This window comes from Salmo salar, chromosome ssa19, assembly GCF_905237065.1.
Source record: "Salmo salar chromosome ssa19, Ssal_v3.1, whole genome shotgun sequence".
Classification (NCBI taxonomy): domain Eukaryota; kingdom Metazoa; phylum Chordata; class Actinopteri; order Salmoniformes; family Salmonidae; genus Salmo; species Salmo salar.
The window spans coordinates 4,726,970-4,746,296 of record NC_059460.1 but is presented as its reverse complement, the minus strand read 5'-3'; the positions used below and the strand labels follow the sequence as shown (position 1 = coordinate 4,746,296).

The 19,327-nt window shown below is 43.4% G+C and overlaps 1 protein-coding gene across 6 annotated transcripts in view; it reads right to left on the bottom strand.

Annotated features, from left to right (window-relative positions):
• Positions 1-19,327, bottom strand: part of LOC106578327 (eukaryotic translation initiation factor 3 subunit C) — a 56,274-nt gene that overhangs the window by 16,087 nt on the left and 20,860 nt on the right. For 4 of the 6 annotated variants that reach the window (XM_014157018.2, XM_014157023.2, XM_014157021.2 and 1 more), the window contains exons 6-16: positions 13,942-14,002; positions 13,040-13,158; positions 12,647-12,774; positions 12,131-12,293; positions 11,627-11,730; positions 11,144-11,285; positions 5,467-5,595; positions 5,052-5,145; positions 4,575-4,762; positions 2,111-2,335; positions 13-204 (exon numbers count right to left, since the gene is read on the bottom strand). In XM_014157018.2, coding sequence (XP_014012493.1) covers positions 13-204; positions 2,111-2,335; positions 4,575-4,762; positions 5,052-5,145; positions 5,467-5,595; positions 11,144-11,285; positions 11,627-11,730; positions 12,131-12,293; positions 12,647-12,774; positions 13,040-13,158; positions 13,942-14,002 — 1,545 coding nt within the window. The remainder of the gene's footprint in view (positions 1-12; positions 205-2,110; positions 2,336-4,574; positions 4,763-5,051; positions 5,146-5,466; positions 5,596-11,143; positions 11,286-11,626; positions 11,731-12,130; positions 12,294-12,646; positions 12,775-13,039; positions 13,159-13,941; positions 14,003-19,327) is intronic. The other 2 variants (XM_014157019.2, XM_014157022.2) reach the window with 1 other exon arrangement.

Here is a 19,327-nt window from a genome sequence, read left to right as displayed (position 1 = left end):
GCCGTAGCTTACCTGTCGCCTCTTCTCAATCTTCTCCTGTTCTGCATTCCTCTCCTGCATGTTCCTCATGAGCAGGCCCTGGCCCAGCAGTTCCTTGGCGCGGCCACTCGACTGGATGTCCAGCAGGGCATTGTGGGCATCCTTGATCATGCCCTGGCGGAAGGCACAGATCCCCAGCTGCACCATGGTCCTGTTGTACAGGATCTGGAGGGGGAGACATGGTCACACAGAGTTCTATCAGTCTGTGTGGGTGGGTGTACACAGTTATGTGCAGGGCCCCAGAGTGCAATAATTCAGTCGAATTTTGAGACTGACTTGGTTGTGCAAGTTCAATGTTTTCTTCGTCACGAGCTGCAAATTCTAGTTGATCACTTTACAAGGCTTTCTGTTTTTGGGGTGGCTAAAAGCTTGATTTGGTCAAGCAGGCTTATCCTGATCCCTGCAATTAAAGTGTCTGCCCTGCCCCTGTGTCGCTGGCAGGAGCGACTCACTCCCTCCCCCCTGAGCAGTTCGAGTAGACAGAAAGAAAATGTGTTCTGATTGCGCAACATTTCAAAATCAAATCGCGAGAAAGAACGGTTTTGAAAGCAACTACTGTTGTGACAGTTGAGGAAAGGAAGGTCTCAGCTTTATGTAGGTATTACATGTGTTTGTTTATTTTCTCAACTCCAAATAGTCTTTTAGCACCGTTTTAAAAACAAATAAACTGGTATGGATCTTTGAGATTCGGATCGGGCAAAGCGCGTATCGGCCATCTCTGATGATTGCATAGGCTTATATAGACATCATTGGGTAGTACATGGCTAAGTTTAGGACATTAAATGTACTGTTAGTTGTAATTAATCTAACAAGCAGTTTATTATATTTAGTGATCTAGATAATGAGTTGAATTTCCACTTCCTTAGATGGTGAATAAGCCCCAAATAAAGTAAAGCGTATGTGATATTAGCAGGGGCGCAACTTTCATTTTAGAAGTGGGGGGGAGACATTTTATAAAAACATTTATCCAGTCGTATAAACACTCCAAACAGTCTACCCGACCGCTCGGACACATCCACATGGTCCTAAAGTGCATCGTTGCCTCGTTTTGTAGCACATTCCAATGATAAAACATACATATTTTTGGATGTTAGTATATCAAAAATATGTAAGTAAATTAATCTCTACTGAAAAAAATGAAATCAGAAGTTCTGGAGCCCAATTAGGAGTGTAAATATAGCAAGACTAATTATCAACCCAAAATTCATGACAATCACTAGTTTAGGTTGCACATCAATATATATTGAATTAGGCATTCCTGTTTGGACATGATAGAATAAACAGTTTCTTGAATCATACAATCTTAGTAGCACTGTGAATTACGTTATATGACTTTGTAAGATGATTGCAAAGGTTTTCTATTGCGTGACACCACAGCAAAATGTTGTGACCAAATCATGGGCTGCTCCCACTAACTGAAAATTAGTGGCACCAGCGCCACCAGGGGAAAGAGTAAGTCTGGAGCCCTGTAGCGTGCCGGATGATCAGTGGTGGAAAAAGTACCCATCCTTGAGTAAAATAAAAGATAGCTTAAAAAAAAAATACAAAAAATTGGCACCGGGTAAAAGTATTTGGTTTTAAATATGCTTAAGTCTCAAAAGTAAATGCAAACGCTAAAATACACTTATACTTAATAATTTCAAATTCCTTATATTAAGCAAACCAGACGGCATCATCATTTTGTTTTATTTACGAGTAGCCAGGGGCACGCTCCAACACTCAAGCATGTGTTAAGTGAGTCCGCCAGATCAGAGGCAGTAGGGATGACCAGGGAGGTTCTCTTGATAAATGTGTGAATTAGACAGTTTTCCTGTCCTGCTAAGAATTCAAAATGTGATGAGTACTTTGGGTGTCAGTGAAAATGTACGGAGGAAAAAGTACATTTTCTTTAGGAATGCAGTGAGGTAAAAATAAGTGGTAAAAAATATAAATAGTAAAGTACAGATACCCCCCCAAAAAACCTAAAGTAGTATTTTACACCGCTGCGGATGTTGCCCAGCAGGGTGTCCCTGCTTGTATGAACAGCTTGACATTCTGGGTGCTGTGTGCCCCCACACTCATGTGTTCATACCTGTACGGGTGGGTCGGCATGCTGAATATTATCCTGCAGGTGGCTCATGAGCATCAGGTCACGGGCCTGGTACCAACGCGAGTGCAGCGCGTGGTGGTAAATGTGACACAGGATGGCGCACGTGCGGATGCGGTCCGTGCGGTCCTTGGCGTAGATGAACTTGCACAGGCGGTCCATGATGAAGGCGCTGTCCTCACCCTCGCTCTCCTCCGCATCCTGCTCAGACTAGGGAGGAGAGAGAGAAAGGTGGAGAGGGATAGAGTGATAACTCAAATGTGCTTTTGTTAACCTCTATGGGCTAGGTGGGACGCTTACGTCTCAACAGCCAGTGTAATCCCGTGGCGCGATATTCAAATACCTCAAAAATGCAAAAACTTCAATTTTTCAAACATATGACTATTTTACACCATTTTAAAGACAAGACTCTCGTTAATCTAACCACACTGTCCGATTTCAAAAAGGCTTTACAGCGAAAGCAAAACATTAGATTATGTCAGCAGAGTACCCAGCCTGAAATAATCAGACACCCATTTTTTCAAGCTAGCATATAATGTCACATAAACCCAAACCACAGCTAAATGCAGCACTAACCTTTGACGATCTTCATCAGATGACAACCCTAGGAAATTATGTTATACAATACATGCATGTTTTGTTCAATCAAGTTAATATTTATATCAAAAACCAGCTTTTCACATTAGCATGTGACGTTCAGAACTAGCATACCCCCCGCAAACTTCTGGGGAATTCGCTAAGATTTTACTAAATTACTCACGATAAACGTTCACAAAAAGCATAACAATTATTTTAAGAATTATAGATACAGACCTCCTCTATGCACTCGATATGTCCGATTTTAAAATAGCTTTTTGGTGAAAGCACATTTTGCAATATTCTAAGTACATAGCCCAGGCATCACGGGCTCGCTATTTAGACACCCGGCAAGTTTAGCACTCACCATAATCATATTTACTATTATAAAAGTTTGATTACCTTTTGTTGTCTTCGTCAGAATGCACACCCAGGACTGCTACTTCAATAACAAATGTTGGTTTGGTCCAAAATAATCCATCGTTATATCCGAATAGCGGCGTTTTGTTCGTATGCGTTCCAGACACTATCCGAAATGGTAAAGAAGTGTCGCGCGCATGGCGCAATTCGTGACAATAAAATTCTAAATATTCCATTACCGTACTTCGAAGCATGTCAACCGCTGTTTAAAATCAATTTTTACGCCATTTTTCTCGTAGAAAAGCGATAATATTCCGACAGGGAATCTCCTTTTCGGCAAACAGAGGAAAAAAAATCACAAAGGCGGGGGCGGTCGGGTCACGCGCATAAGCCCAGAGTCCCTTGATCGGCCACTTGAGAAAGGCGATAATGTGTTTCAGCCTGGGGCTGGAATGACGACATTCTGTTTTTTCCCGGGCTCTGAGCGCCTATGGAAGACGTGGGAAGTGTCACGTTAGAGCAGAGATCCTTAGTAAAAGATAGAGATGGAAAAGAAGTTCAAGAAATGGTCAGACAGGCCACTTCCTGTAAAGGAATCTCTCAGGTTTTGACCTGCCATTTGAGTTCTGTTATACTCACAGACACCATTCAAACAGTTTTAGAAACTGTAGGGTGTTTTCTATCCATATGTAATAAGTATATGCATATTCTAGTTACTGGGTAGGAGTGGTAACCAGATTAAATCGGGTATGTTTTTTATCCAGCCGTGTCAATACTGCCCCCTAGCACTAACAGGTTAACGAGTCTTCTTTCAAATGGTGTAAAATAGTCGTATGTTTGAAAAATTTAAATTATTGCATTTGAGGTTTTTGTATTTCGCGCCACGGTGTTCCACTGGCTGTTGAATAGGGTGGGACGGTGACTTCCCACTAGCTCAGACAGGTTAAACGTTAGCTTTTTTACATGGCTCATACTTCACTTTGACTTTCTTCTTCAACACTTTGTTTTTGCATTATTTAAACCAAATTGACCATGTTTCATTATTTATTGAGATTAAATTGATTTTATTTATGTATTATATTAAGTTCAAGGGTTCATTGAGTATTGTTGTAATTGTCATTATTACAAATGTGTATATATAAAAACAAAAGAAAATTGGCCGATTAATCGGTATCAGCATTTTTTTAGTCCTCCAATAATTGGTATCGGCGTTGAAAAATCATATTCGGTCAACCTCTACCCTCAATAGTCTACTGATAGGTTCTGAACAAATTCCTAGTGAGTATCTGCGATATTGCTTACACCTCTCCGATCCTGAAATCTCAAACGAAAAAGAGATGAGGAAGTAATTTTAAACAATTGAGATGCAGCCTTGGGGTCCATAGAAAATCAATTTCTAAAACAGATATTACCATTAGAGTTCTAGGATGTGTGGACCGGCTGCCATATTTAATGTACCCATGACAAGGATGTCATTCTATGTCTTTGTTGGGGTCTCTATCCATTTCCTTACCTTGGTCTCTCCCTGGAGGCCCAGTGCGCGGCGGTGAGCCTTGTAGTCAAACTTATAGTAGGTGTGCATGATGCGGCGTAGGTAGACACGGCACACCTCCTCCGTGCTGCCCTTGGTCTCCAGGTAGCCCAGCAGGCGGTCGATGATGCCGCACACACGCCCCTCATCCTTCAGGTTGTCCACATACTCTGGGGGAGATAGTGAGTGATTGAATGATCATGTACGATTGCAAGTGAGTGTGAAAGATCAGCTCAAACTGCAGTGGTAAGGAAACACTAATTTATAGGTAAAGAAAAGTGATCCCAATAATTTGTGGTGTACAGGTTTTCATAGGAATTTTATTGCCATCTACTCTATCAATAATTTTACTTCATACGAGTCTATAGTGATTGAGTATCAACTTAGTTTGTCCTTGACAAACGCACAAGTGACCTCTATATTTTGAAAAGGGGGATGTGGATCCAAAATGGGCCTCACCTTGAGAGTGGGGGTCAGTGTTCTGCATGATCTTGGTGAATTCTTCATCCATCCTCTCCACCAAGGTCAGAATGCAGCCGCGCACCCTGAATGGCTGAGGAAGAGAGAAAAACTGACTTTAGTTGGACAAAATACTTCAAAACTGTAGCCTATCACATGAAGTGTATTGTCATTCTTGCCAAAAGGACCAATATGGAAATGAATAAAAGCTTGTTATATTTGAAAGGTTTTTCTAATGTACATACTGCTTGTTCTTGATTGTTTACGTATTTATTTATGTTTAAATTATATTAGAGCTTTATTTTCCTGTGAGGGAACTTCTTGTTTGGAGTAGTTCAAATAAATGTAACCAACCAATCAATAATTCTCTAAGAAATTCAATCAACCAATCATTCACTAAGAGTTTGAGAATTACCTGAGAGTCGGCTATGGCCAGGTTCTCACTGTCCTCTGCGATGTTCTCGCCGATAAATATGTTGTTGTTGTTAAAGAGGATGTCCAGCAGCTCGTCAATGCAGTCCAGACACGTCTTCCACATGTCAGCCTGGGAGAGGGGTTGTGCGGAACAGGTAAAGGGGATGAGGAGAATATTAGCGGGAATTGGGGTCACGCTCAGGGACAAATACAGGAGAATCCAGGCTGTACACAGGAGTTTATGGCTGTCAGCACCATTTTGCCAGGACAAATTCCTTGTAAATATACTTGTACAGTGAATCCAAGATGGCGTAGCAGTCAGACGTCTTTGTATATATCTTTTTACATCTTTTTCTTAGCATATCTTTTTTTTTTTAATTCCCAACCTCAACTTCTAAATACTCTCCTGACACCCGCCTCACCCAATGTGGCGTGGATCTGTTTTTTTCTAAAGTATTTCTATTTACTTCAGATCTGGAATCCCTCAACTGAAGCTAGCCAGTTAACTACCTACCAGCAATCAGTCAGCAAACCATTGCTAGCAGTCATCAGCTAGCCTTTAGCTCGGAAAGCTCTCGCCAGTTCGAACAATGTGACTCAAACCAGAGCATAACGGACCTATTATTATTAAAAAAAAAATTTAATTCCCCTGTATCCCCGGATTCCTACCGCAAACTCTGAACATTTTCATCTGGATCTTCGCAACTAGCTAACCGCAATCCCGGGTGACTACTCCTGGCTAGCTTTTCTATCCCGCAAGCACCAATTAGCCTGAAGCTAGCCCGGCCAGTGCTCCTGTGCTACCACCGAAGCCCACTCCTGGGCTACAATATCCGGACCCCTTCTACTGCCGGTACGGGGCACGGAACCCCGCCGATCCTCTACGACTGGAATACCGACATAATCTGCCCGAAGATTCCAACAGGCCCCTCAGGCGCGACGTCCGCTGAAGGCCCATTCTGCTAACCGCGGCCTACTAGCTACCTAGAGCTACTTGGGACACTTCTAATTCCACGACTGGTCTATCGACGTCACTGCACGAAGAGGCAAAAACAGACTTACCCCCATTGCGACGTCAGCCAACTGCTAGCTTGCCAGCCCCGGTCTGCCAACTGCTAGCTTGCCAGCCCCTCCCTCTCCTTTGGTGATGTGGAGGTTAATCCAGGTCCTGCAGTGCCTAGCTTTACTCCCACTCCCCAGGTGCTCTCATTTGTTGACTTCTAACCGTAAAAGCCTTGGTTTCATGCACGTTAACATTAGAAGCCTACTCCCTAAGTTTGTTTTACTCACTGCTTTAGCACACTCTGCCAACCCGGATGTCTTAGCCGTGTCTGAATCCTGGCTTAGGAAAACCACCAAAAACCCTGAAATCTCCATCGGTAACTATAACATTTTCCGCCAAGATAGAACTGCCAAAGGGGCGGTGTTGCAATCTACTGCAAAGATTGCCTGCAGAGTTCTGTCCTACTATCCAGGTCTGTACCCAAACAATTCGAGCTTCTACTTCTAAAAATGCACCTTTCCAGAAACAAGTCTCTCACTGTTGCCGCTTGCTATAGACCTCCCTCTGCCCCCAGCTGTGCCCTCAATACCATATGTGAATTGATTGCCCCATCCATCTTCTGAGCTCATGCTACTAGGTGACCTAAACTGGGACATGCTTAACACCCCAGCCCATCCTACAATCTAAGCTTGATGTCCTCAATCTCACACAAATTATCAATGAACCTACCAGGTACAACACCAAATCCATAAACACAGGCACCCTCATAGATGTAATCCTAACTAACTCGCCCTCCAAATGTACCTCTGCAGTTTTCAATCAAGATCGCAGCGATCACTGCCTCATTGCCTGCAAGTCCCCACCATTTCCCCTTCACCCAAATCCAGATAGCTGATGTTCTGAAAGAGCTGCAAAATCTGGACCCATACAAATCAGCCAGGCTAGACAATCTGGACCCTCTAAAATTATTGCAACCCCTTTTACTAGCCTGTTCAACCTCTTTCGTATCATCTGAGATTCCCAAAGATTGGAAAGCTGCCGCGGTCATCCCCCCCTTCAAAGGGAGTGACACTCTAGACCCAAACTGCTACAGACCTATATCTATCCTACCCTGTCTTTCTAAGGTCTTCGAAAGCCAAGTTAAAGATTATCGGCCATTTCGAATGCCACCGTACCTTCTCCGCTACGCAGACTCAGAGCTGGTCATGGGTGCACCTCAGCCACGCTCAAGGTCCTAAACGACATCATAACCGCCATCGATAAGAGACATTGAGTATGGCTGCACAGTATCGACCTGGCTAAGGCTTTTGACTGTCAATCACCACATTCTTATTGGCAGACTCGACAGCCTTGGTTTCTCAAATGATTGCCTCGCCTGGTTTACCAACTACTTCTCTGATAGAGTTCAGTGTGTCAAATCGGAGGGCCTGTTGTCCGGACCTCTGGCAGTCTATGTGGGTGCCACAGGGTTCAAGTCTCGGGCCGACTCTCTTCTCTGTATACATCAATGTTGCTTCTCTTGCTGCTGGTGATTCTCTGATCCACCTCTACGCAGACGACAGCATTCTGTATACTTCTGGCCCCTCTTTGGACACTGTGTTAACTAACCTCCAGACGAGCTTCAATGCCATACAACTCTCCTTCCGTGGCCTCCAACTGCTCTTAAACGCAAGTAAAACTAAATCTATGCTATTCAATCGATCACTGCCCTCACCTGCTCGCCCGTCCAGCATCACTACTCTGGACGGTTCTGACTTCGACTACGTGGACATCTACAAATACCTGGGTGTCTGGTTAGACTGTAAACTCTCCTTCCAGACTGACATTAAGCATCTCCAATCCAAAATTAAATCTACAATTGGCTTCCTATATCGCAACAAAGCATCCTTCACTCATGCTGCCAAACATACCCTCGTAAAACTGACCATCCTACCGATCCTCGACTTTGGTGATGTCATCTATAAAATAGCCTCCAACACTCTACTCAAACTGGATGCAGTCTATCACAGTGCCATCCGTTTTGTCACCAAAGCCCAATACACTACCCACCATCGCGACCTGCATGCTCTCGTTGGTTGGCCCTCACTTCATACTCGTCGCCAAACTGGCTACAGGTTATCTACAAGTCTCTGCTAGGTAAAGCCCCACCTTAGCTCACTGGTCACCATAGCAGCACGCGCTCCAGCAGGTATATCTCACTGGTCACCCCCAAAGCCAATTCCTCCTTTGGTCGTCTTTCCTTACAGGTCTCTGCTGCCAATGACTGGAACGAACTGCAAAAAATCACTGAAGCTGGAGACTCATATCTCCCTCACTAGCTTTAAGCACCAGCTGTCAGAGCAGCTCACAGATCACTGCACATAGCCCATCTGTAAACAGCCCATCTACCTACCTACCTCATCCTGTATTTATTTATTCATTCATTCATTCATCTTGCTCCTTTGCACCCCGGTATCTCTACTTGCACATTCATCTTCTGCACATCTACCATTCCAGTGTTTAATTGCTATATTGTAATTACTTCGCCACCATGGCCTATTTATTGCCTTAACTTCTCATTTGCACTCCCTGTATATAGACTTGTTTTCTTTTGTTCTACTGCATTATTGACTATGTTTTGTTTATTCCATGTGTAACTGTTGTTGTATGTGTCAAATTGCTATGCTTTATCTTGGCCAGGTCGCAGTTGCAAATGACAACTTGTTCTCAACTAGCCTACCTGGTTAAATAAAGGTGGAAAAAATAATAAATAGTGGCTTGCAAAAGTATTCACCCCCTTGGCATTTTTCCTATTTTGTTGCATTACAACCTGGAATTAAAATAGATTTTTGGGGGGTTTGTATCATTTGATTTACACAACATGTCTACCACTTTGAAGATGCAAAATCATTTTGTGAGAAACAAACAAGAAATAAAACAAACAACTTGAGCGTGCATAACTATTCACCCCCCCAAAGTCAATACTTTGTAGAGCCACCTTTTGCAGCAATTACAGCTGCTTGTCTCTTAGGGTGTCTATAAACTTGGCACATCTAGAAACTGGGATTTTTGCCCATTCTTCAAGGCAAAACTGCTCCAGCTCCTTCAAGTAGGATGGGTTCCGCTGACGTAAAGCAATCTTTAAGTCATACCACAGATTCTCAATTGGATTGAGGTCTGGGCTTTGACTAGGCCATTCCAAGACAATTACATCTTTCCCCTTACACCACTCGAGTGTTGCTTTAGCAGTATGCTTAGGGTCATTATCCTGCTGGAAGGTAAACCTCCGTCCCAGTCTCAAATCTCTGAAGACAAACAGGTTTCCCCCCTCAAGAATTTCTTGTATTTAGCGCCATCCATCATCCCTTAAATTCTGACCAGTTTCCCAGTCCCTGCCGATGAAAAATAGGCAGCATGACGCTGCCATCACCACGCTTCACTGTGGGGATAGTGTTCTCAGGGTGATGAGAGGTGTTGGGTTTGCGCCAGACAGAGTTTTCCTTGATGGCCAAAAAGCTCAATATTAGCATCTTCTGACCAGAGCACCTGCATCCATATGTTTGGGGAGTCTTCCACATGCCTTTTGGCGAACACCAAACATGTTTTCTTATTTTTTTCTGGCCACCCTTCCGTAAAGCCCAGCTCTGTGGAGTGTACGACTTAGTGGTCCTATGGACAAATACTCCAATCTCCGCTGTGGAGCTTTGCAGCTAACTTCAGGGTCATCTTTGGTCTCTTTGTTGCCTCTGATTAATGCCCTCCTTGCCTGGTCCGTGATTTTTGGTGGGCGGCCCTCTTGGCATGTTTGTTGTGGTGCCATATTCTTTAATAATGGATTTAATGGTGCTCGTGGGATGTTCAAAGTTTCAGATATTTTTTATAACCCAATACTGATCTGTACTTCACAACTTTGTCCCTGACCTCTTTGCTTAGTGGTGTTGCAGACTATGGGGCCTTTCAGAACAGGTAGGTATATATATATATATATATATATACTCTGAGATCGTGTGACACTTAAAGTCCACCTGTGTGCAATCTAACTGATTATGTGACTTCTGAAGGTAATTGGTTGCACAAGATGTTATTTAGGTGCTTCATAGCAAAGGGGGTGAATACATATGCATGCACCACTTTTCTGTTTTTATAATTTGTTAAACAAGTTTTTTTCCCCTCGTTTCACTTCACCAATTTGGACTATTTTGTGTATGTCCATTACATTAAATCGAAATAAAAATCCATTTAAATCCCAGGTTGTAATGCAACAAAATAGGAAAAATGCCAAGGGGGGTGAATACTTTTGCAAGGCACTGTAAATTGCGATTCTGAGAAGACATTTCTAAAAATGGGCAAAGTACAACTTGAACTTGTCCAATAACTTCAAGTTGTACCCGTTTAACCCCCAACTACTATTGGGAGAATATTAAAAAGGGATAGAATAGCCATTATTGCAGGATTCTCAGAAAATAGTTTTTTTTTCTCTCTCCAAATGAGCAATCCTTTCATAGAGGTGGCGGAATTAAGGCCGCTCAGGCTCAACCCCATAAGACAACGACGGAAAGTCTTTCTGTCCCGTAAGCATGGCCACACATCCATGGAGGCGGCAGATGGGTGGTACTAAAACCACGAAGGTTTTAGCATTTGGCAATTTAACAATTAAGCATTTAACAAATTATCACTTTACAGCAGTGCATCTGACCTTCATGAAGGCGGCCAGGTTGGGGTTGTAGTCGTACAGGGAGGCGATGATGTTGAACTTGATCTTGACCAGGATGCCCTCACCCAGGTTGTTCTCGTTGGAGATGTTGGCCAGAGCGTGGAGAAGTTCAATCTGGGCAGCTCTGAACAGAACAGAAGGTAGACGTGGTGGTAGACAGAACAGGGGGTGTAGGAACAGCGTTAGGTTAGTTTTGGGTCTTTTCAGGCGTTGATGTCATATCGGCTAGGGCTTTAACTACTTTTTTGGTCTGGTCGCAAAAGAAACCCCAAAACCCTACAGGATGTCCCCTTGTAGACAAAGTGCTATATCAGTGAAAGGCTAAAACTTTGTCTAGCCTTAGGAAGAACCAATACCATTTTGTTTCCATCAGCCTGGATTTCAGATCTACAAAGGGCCAACGAGAAGTGACTAGGGGCTAATTTTGGGACAGAGCATATGCAAATGTTGTCAAATGAGTTGTACCTGTCGGTTCCCTTCTTTCCACGGGCCTGCAGAATCTCATTGAGTTTCTTTACCACAACTGTTGTGTTGATCTCTGTTCCCTTGGCAAACATCTTAAGCTTCTCCTGTCGGGAGAAGCAATTAGCACACACCACACATCCTCTGGCAGGTTTGGGTCTGTATAAAAAAAGTCTCAGAGTAGGAGTGCTTATCGAGGATCAGGTCCCCTCTGTCTATTCATTACAATCTATAGACTTGATCCTAGATTAACAGCACTTCTACTCAGAAGCATTATGTCTCCGGGACCATTGGGTTGTGTTCATTTGGGCACGCAACAGAAAATGCTTTAGAACATTTTGCAATGGAAAATAAAAATTAGCGTTTCTTGTTGGTAAAGTCCAAGTGGTCGCTCTCCGTTTCAAATCAGTTCTCTTACATTTGGTGCCTAATGAATACAAACCATATATACAGATAAGTGTAGTGAGGATACTCTTTGTATTGTCATGCCACAACTTGATCACCCACCTTGACAAGGGGCACTCCTCCCTTCACCTTCTCCCATTCGCCTTCACCCTCCTCTTGGGCTTCTTCCTCTGCCTCTTCCTCCAGGCGCTCCTTCCGCCTGTGTCTCTTCTTCCTATCCTCCTTTTTCTTCTCGCTTGTGTGTCGCTCTGCCTCACTACCGGGCCTTGCGAGGCAGAATGGGGTGTTGTAAATCAGACAGACAGTGTCTAAAACTTGTCAGAGACAAGCGTCTCTAGAGCAGGGGTAGGCAACTAGATCCTGCTGTCGGCTGATTTCTTCCCAGAACAGAAAACATGGGCCTGAATATGGCCCGCATACCATCTGTTGCTGACCCCTACTCTAGAGCATATTTTTACATAGAGTGCGAGCTACTGAAGGAAAGCAAAAGGCAGGATGTTTAGAATTCGAGCAATGTTCAGTTACACAGGCAGTGATGGGACAGAATGATTGTGGATTGAGTCTAACACGTGAGGTACAAAGGATGTTGTAGTAAAAAGAACAGGGAAAGGGACTGACTTCTTCAGGAAGATTTGGGCCATGGAGGCATTCTTGCCCTCTTCGTCTTCACTACCACTGCCACTTTCCGCGGTGTCCGAGTCCCAGTCTTCGTCATCCTCATCACTGCTGCTGGAAGCCTCCTTGTCCTGTTGAAGATGACAATGTACACAGTCATTACACACATACAAGTTAGATTAAAGTGATGGTGGACAATAACAAAAGATTGACTGTCGGTGGGAGAGGGCTTGGTAGGGAGAATGATAGTGCTTTATGATTAGGCAGCCCCTCAGCCAAAACAGAGAAATGTCACATTTCTGGCTTACTACAATAAAAAAATTTACATTTTCAAGTGAGTGTGCTTGCCAATAACTGCGCACTGCAATAGAGCCACTGAGGGCATCATCCTCTTACCGTCGCTGCCTTCAGGAACTTGCTGGCGTCCGGCGGAGGCGCTGCCACCTCGGCAGCCGGTTTCTTCTTCAGGAAGCTCTTGGCAACTCCCGGCACTTCGTCGCTGTCTGACGACGACCCTACAGACAAAGTGATTAGAACGATAACTGCAGTTAAAACAGTGGCTAGTCCATAGAATTCATGTATCAATGGTGCACTGCGATTGTAAAGATGGGGATTTGATCCCTAGTCAAATCATACCACTAAAAATGGGCCCAATGCCTTCTCAGCCAAAACAGTTCGGAAGCGTTTGAGCATATATTATGACAACATTTTGTGACATTTGTTTTGGATATTGGTAAGGGTTTAAGTTATTTCGGCCAGAGGTCGACCGATTAATCGGAATGGCCAATTAATCAGGGCCGATTTCAAGTTTTCATAACAATCGGTTATGTCAGTTAAGAACACATTCTTATTTTCAATGACGGCCTAGGAACGGTGGGTTAACTGCCTTGTTCAGGGGCAGAACGACAGATTTTTACTTTGTCAGCTCGGGGATTCGTTTTTGCAACCTTCCGGTTACTAGTCCAACGCTCTAACCACCTGCCTTACATTGCACTCCACGAGGAGCCTGCGTGGCAGGCTGACTACATGTTACGCGAAGGCAGCAAGAAGCCAAGGTGAGTTGCTAGCTAGCATTAAACTTATCTTATAAAAAAAAAAAATCAATCTTAACATAATCACTCGTTAACCTCTCTGGGCAACAGCCAGTGTAATCCCGTGGCGCGATTTTCAAATAGGAGGTAGTCTCATGCCCTATGGTCGGTTCTGGCTTTAACAAAAGCAGACTTGAGTCTTCCACTACTGGCATTTACTGTAGGCATAGCTCGAGGTGTAATGAAAAGGTGTGGTAAGAAACTCACCCGAGTCAACTTCATACTTCTCTTCCTCCTCCTCCTCCTCATCCGCTGACGCCATTGGGTTCTGAATGAGAGGGAGAAAAGTAAGATTGCCATGTCAACGGGCCATGCGTAGGAACTAAGCGTCTCACCCTGGCTCGGAGTATCTTGGGAAAGGTTCATTATTAAGTTGAAATCACAAGGGGTAGGTCGGATTGAATTTATGCGTGCAGAAGTTACTTCAGACAGCGTAGTGTATGCCAGCATAATTGTCATGAAAAGCGAGCAGGCCTTTCTAAATCGACCTGGCTCGGGTATCCTGGAAGGATATTGACCTCATCCCGTCTGTAGAGGATGCCTTGTTATTCTATAAAAGTACTTTCCTCACCATCTTAACCTCTTACATCTAGACGTTCCGCTAGCGGAACACCTGCTCCAATATCCAATGATAGGCGTGGCGCGAATGACAAATTCCTCAAAAATACAAAAACTTAAATTTTTCAAACATATGACTATTTCACAGCATTTTAAAGACAAGACTCTCCTTTATCTAACCACACTGTCCGATTTCAAACAGGCTTTACAGCGAAAGCAAAACATTAGATTATGTCAGCAGAGTACCAAGCCAGAAATAATCAGACACCCATTTTTCAAGCTAGCATATAATGTCACAAAAACCCAGAAGACAGCTAAATGCAGCACTAACCTTTGATGATCTTCATCAGATGACACACCTAGGACATTATGTTATACAATACATGCATGTTTTGTTCAATCAAGTTCATATTTATATCAAAAACCAGCTTTTTACATTAGCATGTGACGTTCAGAACTAGCATACCCCCCCAAACTTCCGGCGAATTCACTAACAATTTACTAAATTACTCACGATAAACGTTCACAAAAAGCATAACAATTATTTTAAGAATTATAGATACAGAACTCCTCTATGCACTCGATATGTCCGATTTTAAAATAGCTTTTGGTGAAAGCACATTTTGCAATATTCTAAGTACATAGCCCAGGCATCACGGGCTAGCTATTTAGACACCCGGCAAGTTTAGCACTCACCAATATCAGATTTACTATTATAAAAGTTTGATTACCTTTTGTTGTCTTCGTCAGAATGCACTCCCAGGACTGCCACTTCAATAACAAATGTTGGTTTGGTCCAAAATAATCCATCGTTATATCCGAATAGCGGCGTTTTGTTCGTGCGTCCCAGACACTATCCGAAATGGTAAATCAGGGTCGTGCGCATGGCGCAATTCGTGACAAAAAAAATCTAAATATTCCATTACCGTACTTCGAAGCATGTCAACCGCTGTTTAAAATCAATTTTTATGCCATTTTTCTCGTAAAAAAGCGATAATATTCCAACCGGGAATGTCCATTTAGCTAAACAGAGGAAAGAAAACAAAGCTTTCGGTCGACGCGGGCACGAGCCTGAGTCTCACAGTACTGTAACCAGCCACTACCCAAACGCGCTACTTTGTTTCAGCCAGAGCCTGCAAAGCCACGATTCAGCGTTTTGCCGCCTTCTTAGAGCCTATGGCAGCCGTAGGAAGTGTCACGGGACAGCTAAGATCCTCACTCTTCAATAAACAGAGACAAGAAGAACGACACCTTGTCAGACAGGCCACTTCCTGCATGAAATCTTCTCAGGTTTTTGCCTGCCATATGAGTTCTGTTATACTCACAGACACCATTCAAACAGTTTTAGAATCTTTAGGGTGTTTTCTATCCAAAGCCAATAATTATATGCATATTCTAGTTACTGGGCAGGAGTAGTAACCAGATTAAATCGGGTACGTTTTTTATCCAGCCGTGAAAATACTGCCCCCTAGCCATAACAGGTTAACTTGTTGGGGATAAGGGGCAGTATTTTCACAGCCGGATAAAAAACGTACCCGATTTAAACTGGTTACTACTCTTACCCAGAAACGAGAATATGCATATAATTAGTAGATTTGGATAGAAAACTCTGAAGTTTCTAAAACTGTTTGAATGGTGTCTGTGAGTATAATAGAACTCATATGGCAGTCAAAACCCTGAGACAAATCCTAACAGGAAGTGGAAATTTGTGGAATCACTTTCAACCCTTTGCCTATGAAACACACCGTGAGTTAGCCTTCCCTGTAGCTCAGTTGGTAGAGCATGGTGTTTGCAACGCCAGGGTTGTGGGTTCGATTCCCACGGGGGGCCAGCACAGGAAAAAAAAAATGTATGAAATGAAATGTATGCATTCACTACTGTAAGTCGCTCTGGATAAGAGCGTCTGCTAAATGACTAAAATGTAAAAATGTAAAAAAAATGATTCATTTAGCACTTCCTAAGACTTCCACTAGATGTCAAGTCTTTACAAAGTGGTTTGAGTCTTCTCTGGTAAAAACTGACCGAACGTGAGGCCTGGAAAGTTTGTCATAGAGGGAGGGCCATTACTACTATGATGCGCGTGCCCGTGAGTACTCACTCGTTCTGAAACGTTTAGTAAGACAATGCAATCGTCCGCCTTGAATATTATTGAAGTTCTGATTGAAAAGGCCCTAAAGATTTATGTTATACAGCGTTTGACATGTTTGAACGAACGTAAATACTTTTTTTTTGCACATTCGTGAGGACAAGTCCCGCGCGCTTCGCACAGCCTTCGGAACGCGCTAACAAGGAGCTATTGGGACATAAATTATAAACTTTTTCGAACAAAACAACATTTGTTGTGGACCTGGGATTCCTGGAAGTGCCTTCTGATGAAGATAAAAGGTAAGTGAATATTTACAATAGTATATTTGATTTTAGATGGTTCCAAGATGGCGCTAACCTGTATCGCCTAGCCTATTTTTCTGAGCATAGCACGTCGTTTATTGCAAAGTGTGATTTCCCAGTAAAGTTATTTTTAAATCTGGCAATGCGGTTGCATTAACGAGATGTTAATCTATAATTCTTTGAATGACAATATTATATTTGACCAATGTTTTCGAATAGTAATTTTGTAAATTGTAGTGCTGATTCACCGGAAGCATTTGAGGGAAAATATTTTCTGAAGGTCACGCGCCGATGTAAAATGTTGCTTTTATATATAAATATGAACTTTATCGAACAAAAAATGCATGTATTGTGTAACATGATGTCCTAGGAGTGTCATCTGATGAATATTGTCAAAGGTTAGTGCTGCATTTAGCTGTGTTTTGGGTATTTGTGATGCATGCTAGTTGCTTTGAAAATGGCAGTGTGATTATTTTTGGCAGGGTACTCTCCTAACAATCTAATGTTTTGCTTTTGCTGTAAAGCCTTTCTGAAATCGGACAACGTGGTTCGATTCAGGAGAGGTGTATTTATAAAATGGTGTAAAATAGTCATGTGTTTGAGAAATTGAAGTTATAGCATTTATGAGGTATTTGTATTTCGCGCGACGCGATTCCACTGGCTGTTGACTAGGGTGGGACGCAAACGTCCCACGTTTCCCAGACAGGTTAAATAAGCATGCACCTTTCCAAAAATGTAGAAGAACAGATATAGCCCTTGGGTCACTCCAGACTTGAATGCCCTTGACCAGCACAAAAACACCCTGTGTCGTACTACACTAGCATCGAATAGCCCCCGCGACATGCAACTTTTCAAGGAAGTCAGGAACCAATACACAGTCAGTTTGAAAAAGCTAGCCTTTGCTTTCCTAACAGAAACGTACACCCAGCAGTACTAATTCCAAAAAGTTTGGGACACTAAAGCCCATGGAGAATAAGAGTACCTCCTCCCAGCTGCCCACTGCACTGAGACTAGGAAACACTGTCACCACTGATAAATCACAGATAATTTCAATAAGCATTTCTCTACGGCTGGCCATGCTTTCCACCTGGCTACCCCAACCAACAGCTCTGCACCCCCCGCAGCAACTGGACTAAGATCCCCCCCCCCCCCCCAAATTCTCCTTCACCCGAATCCAGACAGCTGATGTTCTGAAAGAGCTGCAAAATCTGGATCCCTACAAAATCAACTGGGCCAGACAATCTGGACCCTCTTCCTAAAATGATCCGCTGCTACGGTTGCAACCCCTATCAATAGTCTGTTTAATCTCTTTCGTATCATCTGAGATTTCTAAAGATTGGAAAGCGGCCGCGGTCATCCCCCTCTTCAAAGGGGAGACTAGACCCAAACGGTTACAGACCTATATGCATCCTGCCCTGCCTTTCTAAAGTCTTTGAAAGCCAAGTGAGGAAACAGATCACCGACCATTTCGAATCCCACCGTACCTTCTCCGCTATGCAATCTGGTTTCAGAGCTGGTCACGGATACAACTCAGCCACGCTAAAGGTCCTAAACGATATAACCGCCATCGATAAGACATTACTGTGCAGCCGTATTCATCGATCTGGCCAAGGCTTTCGACTGTCAATCACTGTATTCTTATCGGTAGACTCAACAGCCTTTGTTTCTCAAATGACTGCCTCGCCTGGTTCACCAACTACTTGTCTGATAGAGTTTAGTGTGTCAAATCGGAGGGCCTGTTGTCCGGACCTCCGGCAGTCTATGGGGGTGCAACAGGTTTCAATTCTCGGGCCAACTCTTGTCTCTGTATATACATATATCAATGATGTCACTCTTGCTGTGCTGCGGGTGATTATTACCTCGACGCAGATGACACCATTCTGTATACATCTGGCCCTTCTTTAGACACTTAACAAATCTTCAAACGAGCTTCAATGGCATACAACACTCCTTCCATGGCCTCCAACTGCTCTTAAATGCAAGTAAAACGAAATGCATGCTCTTCAATCGATCGCTGCCTGCACCCGCCCGCCTGACTAGCATCACTACTGTGGACAGTTCTGACATTGAATATGTGGACAACTATAAATACCTAGGTGTCTAGCTAGACTGTAAACTCTCCATCCAGACTCACATTAAGCATATCCAATCTAATGTTAAATCTAGAATTGACTTCCTATTTTGCAACAAAGCCTCCTTACCAAACTTACCCTCATAAAACTGACTATCCTACCGATCCTTGACTTCAGTGATGTCGTTTACAAACAAGCCTCCAAAACACTACTCAGCAAATTGGATGCAGTCTATCACAGTGCCATCCGTTTTGTCACCAAAGCCTCAAATACTAACAACCACACTGACCTGTATGCTCTCGTTGGCTGGTCCTCGCTACATACTCGTCGCCAAACCCACTGGCGCTTATCTCAGCTTACTGGTCACCATAGCAACACCCACCCGTAGCACGCGTGCAGCAGGTAAATTTCACTGGTCATCCCCAAAGCCAACACCTCCTTTGGGCGCCTTCCAGTTCTCTGCTGCCAATAACTGGAACGAATTGCAAAAATCAGTTGGAAACGTATCTCCCTAACTTTAGGTGTTAGCTGTCAGAGCAGCTTACCGATTGCTGCAGCTGTACACAGCACATCTG